Here is a 6,251-nt window from a genome sequence, read left to right as displayed (position 1 = left end):
ATACCACAACATCCGACGTCTCTGCTCTAGACAAAGAAGCCTAGCATATTAAAACAAGAGGGACTCCTCAATAGCTGCGGCTGTAATTAGATCTCAAATCGTTTAATGGGTAGGGCTATGGGTTTGAACTTGGAAAAACAAACAATACACGACTCAAAGCAGTTCTATGAGCCGCCATGCGGTGACTTAAAATTACAATACAAATCTCGGGTGAATTGATAATAATTGAAATTCTGTTATTACAGTATTTAATCTCGTTCTCTTGCTAGGTTTTTAAATCACTCCGACTACTTATCTCATTTGTTCCTTTTCATGTTTTTAAAGCTAGCATTCTTTCTTCAGAACGTACGAGTTGCACGTAACATATCAATTATTAGAATCATTCTTAGAATATGGATAGAGCATAGCATATTTCAAGCGTATACTATTTGTAATGTAATAGTACATTTCGTCATTTGTATTTTTAGTTATTAGTTTATTTCGCATTGTAATGTTATGGTTTCGGAGAGATGATGAAAACCACTCTTTTCTTTCCCCCTTCAGCCCCACGCTAGCACAGCGGTAAGTCTGAGGATTTACAACGCTAAAATTAGGGGCTCGATTCTCCTCGGTAGGCTCAGCAGATAGCCTGATATGGCTTTGTTATAAGAAAACACATACACAAACACACACACCTTTCCCCTTTAGAGAGCGCCCATTACCTTGGTTCAGTGGGGTGCGGCCATGTCCTTGTGGTAGTAGCTACGTAATTATTTTTCAACAGTAAACTTTGTAGAATCTTGGAAAGGCGAACTAATGAGAGGTAGAAATTTTGTGGGATTGTGGAAAAATATATCCTTTATGTTGCTAAATGTATAAAGGGATATGCTCTGCACTTCCGTAGGTTCTACTCGATTTAGACTAAACAACATTGGTTAAACAAATAGTTATTAGTTGACTTTCTACGAACGGTCTTGAAATGCACTAAAATATTAAATAATCAGTCAGTCTTTTTACTGTGTGAGTTAAATGTCACGCCTGTTGCAAGAGAGAAGCACAAAATGAAACAGTTTCCTAGGAAACGGTTATTGACGTAACTGACGCGCATGGCAAGATAAAACTTGATTTGATTAACAGTATCAACTCGTGTAGTTGAAGCTAATTCAACAACGGCGTTGTGCTTTCAAAATTTTAGGTTGACATTCCTACGGTGGAAAAGGTGTTATATTTTCAAGACCAAATTTCTAAAAGTGACCAGTTCCAGACCTGTCTTAACCGCCCGGCGGAAGGGACCGTGTTTAGCCATGAGCCTGGCCGGGCGGGTATTATTATTCGCCCGATTTGCACTCCCAGTTCTAATGCTGGGACTGTTCGGTAGACCAACACTTGGAAATTTTGTCCGAAATTCAGGTACCATATGTTTGGGTGACGCATACATTGTCGGTGAAACCTGTTTTAGCCCTAGTGCCAGTAAAGTCAAACGTTAATATTATTTTTACTGTAAATTATATGATTAAAAATTAGGCTAGATTAATCGAAAACGACGTTATTCTAGTGTCACGCTTTTTAAAACGTAACCTCTTTTTAAATTGTGTGTAGGCTTAGGTCGATATTGACCAACACGAAAGATAGATCGTATAAAAATAGATAAAAAATAAGAAAAATGTAGCAGTTTATGTCATTTTAGAAGAGTGACAGAAGTTTACTGTTTGGTACCTTTTCAAACAAGCCAACTGTAATGTTAATAGTAATTATTTCAAGTATAAATGAAATATAATACTGTGATTCCCAATAGTAAAAGTGGATTATTTTAATGTAATTTTGTTCTGTCTTTTTATCCTGATATACTAATAATTATTATTATCTATCTTAACTATGTTCTTAGGATCTAATGAAAATATTGAAGTTAATAGAAAATATATAAATGGATGTGAATAGTTGTTTTCAAGGTACAGGTGTTTTGATGAGTGGGTTTTTATATATGTTGTAATTTATAAGCTGTGTAATCTTGCATTAAAATAATGGTTAGAAATGTTATAGTTTTTTAACGTGTAAACATTCTTTGTGTAATTTACAATATTTAAAATAACTGGGAAGACATAAAACTTGTTATTTATATGTGTATTAGCTTCATAATTTGTACACGTTGTAGCTAACAGGTAACGAATTATTGCAACTGCACTTTGTATTTTAAAATTAAAAGCTTTTGTAATCTTGAATTTTCAGAGTACTTTCCATATCAAAGAAGAGTTTCTAATATTCAGGCTGCAGTCACTAAACACCAGATCACAAACTATCCAGAATATGCATCACAACTTTATCAAAATGATTTTCTGGTAAATCATCCTAGCCAATATTCGGATACAATTAAAAGTCCATATCTCCAAGAAAGGGTTTTAGCAGATTTGTATTTTGGTAGACCAAAGATGAAGCAAAACAAATTTAAAAATGATGATGGAAGTGCTCAACCTTGGGTGTCTTTAAGTAGAAATCAAGCTAGAAATTATGGGAATGCAATTGAAAAACATGATAAAATTAAAATGAATCATCCAGCTGGTCACATATCTGTGAAAGTTTATCCCCCAAAAAGAGTTGCCGATGTCGAGAAAGAAGAGTACCTTGGTGAGTTAGGTAAGAGTTTTAAATATTTGACATAAATTTTATGTTTTAATTTTGTAGTAAATACTTTGAAAGTTGCATTGGTGATGATAAAACTTTACAAGCTGACAGATGTGCCAAAGTACGACACAAAATACTAAAATTATTACAAACATGAAAGCAATGTAAGAATGGTTATATTTAAATCTTTTTTGTGTGTTGTATAATGTTATTACCTCTGTGTTTGTTTCATTTCATTTTGTTATAAGGATAAAATAACAATCTGTTAAGAATCCCTTTATAGCAAGCTTTTTATGAAATTTACAGCAAAAAAAATATTTAAACAATTATGAAAAAATTGTTATATTTTGAGGTAATAATTTAACTATTAGAAAGAGATTAGCATTTTTAATATTTATTTTGAGTTGTAAAAAAATTAAAAGAAAAAATTGTGGTGTATGTGAACTTTACAAATCTTTTTTCAATTTATTTTCAAGGAAAATTTAATAACACATTTTTATTTTCCTACTTTAGGTACATTTGGATCTCAAAAAAATGAAATTCAGTCAACATTTAATGCTGAGAAAATGTCTCCACTCCCTTCTCTGGGAATTTCTCATCTTAAAACAAACAGGTTGAATATTCAACCAGAGTCAGAAGAACCTGAGAAGCTGCCAGTATTATCTCACCATGATGTCAATCTTAAAGAAAATGAGTCCAAGTCTCCAATTAGTGACATATATTTCGTAGGTGAGCTACTACATACAAAAAATTTGTTTAACCTTTTATTATTGTTGCATACATTTTCATGTCTTCTAATCAGCACCATAATTGACTTATTCAAATTTTTCTTTAGATTTGAACTTATTATTTTAATATCATTTAAATATGGATGTATTAAGGCAGAAAGAAACGTGCAGGCTGAAGTACCACCTTGCCATGTAAAGTTTGCTTAACTTGTGCAGGCTGAAGTACCACCTTGCCATGTAAAGTTTGCTTAACTTGTGCAGGCTGAAGTACCACCTTGCCGTGTAAAGTTTGCTTAACTTGTGCAGGCTGAAGTACCACCTTGCCGTGTAAGGTTTGCTTAACTTGTGCAGGCTGAAGTACCACCTTGCCGTGTAAGGTTTGCTTAACTTGTGCAGGCTGAAGTACCACCTTGCCGTGTAAGGTTTGCTTAACTTGTGCAGGCTGAAGTACCACCTGCCGTAAGGTTTGCTTAACTTGTGCAGGCTGAAGTACCACCTTGCCGTGTAAGGTTTGCTTAACTTGTGCAGGCTGAAGTACCACCTGCCGTGTAAAGTTTGTTTAACTTCTGCAGGCTGAAGTACCACCTTGCCGTAAGGTTTGCTTAACTTGTGCAGGCTGAAGTACCACCTGCCATGTAAGGTTTGCTTAACTTGTGCAGGCTGAAGTACCACCTGCTGCGTGTAAGGTTTGCTTAACTTGTGCAGGCTGAAGTACCACCTTGCCGTGTAAGGTTTGCTTAACTTGTGCAGGCTGAAGTACCACCTTGCCGTGTAAGGTTTGCTTAACTTGTGCAGGCTGAAGTACCACCTTGCCGTGTAAGGTTTGCTTAACTTGTGCAGGCTGAAGTACCACCCTGGTGTAAGGTTTGCTTAACTTGTGCAGGCTGAAGTACCACCTTGCCGTGTAAGGTTTGCTTAACTTGTGCAGGCTGAAGTACCACCTGCCGTGTAAGGTTTGCTTAACTGTGCAGGCTGAAGTACCACCTTGTCGTGTAAGGGTTTGTTTAACTTGTGCAGGCTGAAGTACCACCTTGCCGTAAGGTTTGCTTAACTTGTGCAGGCTGAAGTACCACCTGCCGTGTAAGGTTTGCTTAACTTGTGCAGGCTGAAGTACCACCTGTCGTAAGGTTTGCTTAACTTGTGCAGGCTGAAGTACCACCTTGCCGTGTAAGGTTTGCTTAACTTGTGCAGGCTGAAGTACCACCTTGCCGTGTAAAGTTTGCTTAACTTGTGCAGGCTGAAGTACCACCTTGCCGTGTAAGGTTTGCTTAACTTCTGCAGGCTGAAGTACCACCTTGCCGTGTAAAGTTTGCTTAACCTGTGCAGGCTGAAGTACCACCTTGCCGTGTAAGGTTTGCTTAACCTGTGCAGGCTGAAGTACCACCTTGCCGTGTAAGGTTTGCTTAACTTGTGCAGGCTGAAGTACCACCTTGTCGTGTAAAGTTTGCTTAACTTGCAATCTTCCGACTTCTTTGCCAGATGGATTTACAACACTAATGGAAGAAAATTGAGAAAGTAGAAATCAATTGAGTGAGAAAATCACAAGGTTGTATGTATATTGCCCATGCATTGCCATAGCAACAAATTCTGCATCATCTTCTAATTTCTATGAATGATTTCTTTCTGTACATTTTTTTTTCAGTTACTGTTGTTTTAACAGGAACATCAGCCTTCAAATTTCATCTTTGTGCAGTTTACATAAATGATTCAGAATATCTGTTAGTGTATTATTAAGATCTTTTTTACCTTACTTTTGTTTCAATTGTAGATGTAAACAATTTATGTTCACTAAGTTACATCAGTACAGAAAGACAACAAAATATTTCTAGACAAAATATCTCGCTTTAGGTCTTGACCAGCCAACCACTTTATATTTGTAAACTAGAAATGTCTGTTTTTATTTTGCTTTAATAAATATACGGTCAATTTTATTTATTAAAAAATTAATTTCTCATTCTCATGAAAAATTAATGATATTCTAAATAACTACAAATTCATTTATTTTTAACATTGAAATTTAAAATAAATTAATTTGTCAAAATATTAAAGAGATCAGTAAGTAGCATATTGTTTACAAGTTGTTTTAAGTGTTTACTCGTTTGGATTGATATTATGTAAATGTGAAATGTCATTGGAGAAACAAGAAACATGTTTTTGAATGTCTGTTTTTTTATATTAAGCAATTGTAGCAGGATGTAGTGCAGCTTCTATATTTGGAGTTATTGCTGCTGGAATCTGTTTTACAGGTGAGTGTGTAGTTCTAATATTAACTTCTTTATCTACTGGGAATATTTTTACTTTTACTGCTGTTGCTAATAATATTACTATGATTATAATCAATGAAACTTACAAAAGAGGAATGAACACACACAATTATATCTATATCACTATACAATGTACTGTTTATTTAATTTTCCTATATATATATGATTGTGTGAAGAAAACATTGTAACACTTGTATTCTTTACAACAAGTTAATTATTAACTTTGATATTCTGTCAATGTGAAATATTTTGAAAATCTGTTTTTTTGAACTCAATAAATATGCATTCAACTTAAAAATTCAGTTGCTAGGATATGACTTATTTTAAAATGCCCGATTTTTGTTGTAAAAAAAGACAAAACATTCATTAATGGATAAAATTTCTGAACTCTTGGGCAACGGGCAGTTTACTGAGTCATCAAAACTGCAAATTCTCGTGTGATGGGAAAGACAAAAAAAAGAACAGTAGTGAATTAGAAAAATCGGGGTGATACATTGTATTCTTCTGAGAAATCTCTATTAAGGTTTGTGAACTTTATTTGATATTTAAATTACATCAGTTTCTTATGTGTATATACATCTGTTTTAAATACATTCAGTAGCATGCACACAACTGAAGTATTTTAGTCAAAACATTCCACTCAAGTGAAAACAAAACATGA

The 6,251-nt window shown here is 34.5% G+C and overlaps 1 protein-coding gene across 2 annotated transcripts; it reads left to right on the top strand.

Moving 5' to 3' along the window:
* Nucleotides 1-1,022: 1,022 nt before the first annotated feature.
* LOC143247581 (uncharacterized) lies at nucleotides 1,023-5,793 on the top strand. 2 transcript variants are annotated; one of them, XM_076495884.1, is made up of 4 exons: nucleotides 1,023-1,389; nucleotides 2,206-2,601; nucleotides 3,112-3,327; nucleotides 5,507-5,793. In XM_076495884.1, exons 1-4 carry the CDS (start codon nucleotides 1,284-1,286, stop codon nucleotides 5,776-5,778), a joined length of 990 nt encoding a protein of 329 aa, XP_076351999.1. In that variant the 5' UTR covers nucleotides 1,023-1,283; the 3' UTR covers nucleotides 5,779-5,793. The 2 variants fall into 2 exon arrangements, with proteins under 2 accessions (XP_076351999.1, XP_076351998.1); XM_076495883.1 differs by having other exon boundaries at nucleotides 1,054-1,389; nucleotides 2,206-2,610.
* Nucleotides 5,794-6,251: the final 458 nt, after the last annotated feature.

Source organism: Tachypleus tridentatus, chromosome 3, assembly GCF_004210375.1.
Source record: "Tachypleus tridentatus isolate NWPU-2018 chromosome 3, ASM421037v1, whole genome shotgun sequence".
NCBI classification, from domain to species: domain Eukaryota; kingdom Metazoa; phylum Arthropoda; class Merostomata; order Xiphosura; family Limulidae; genus Tachypleus; species Tachypleus tridentatus.
This window is presented reverse-complemented; position numbering and strand designations above follow the sequence as displayed.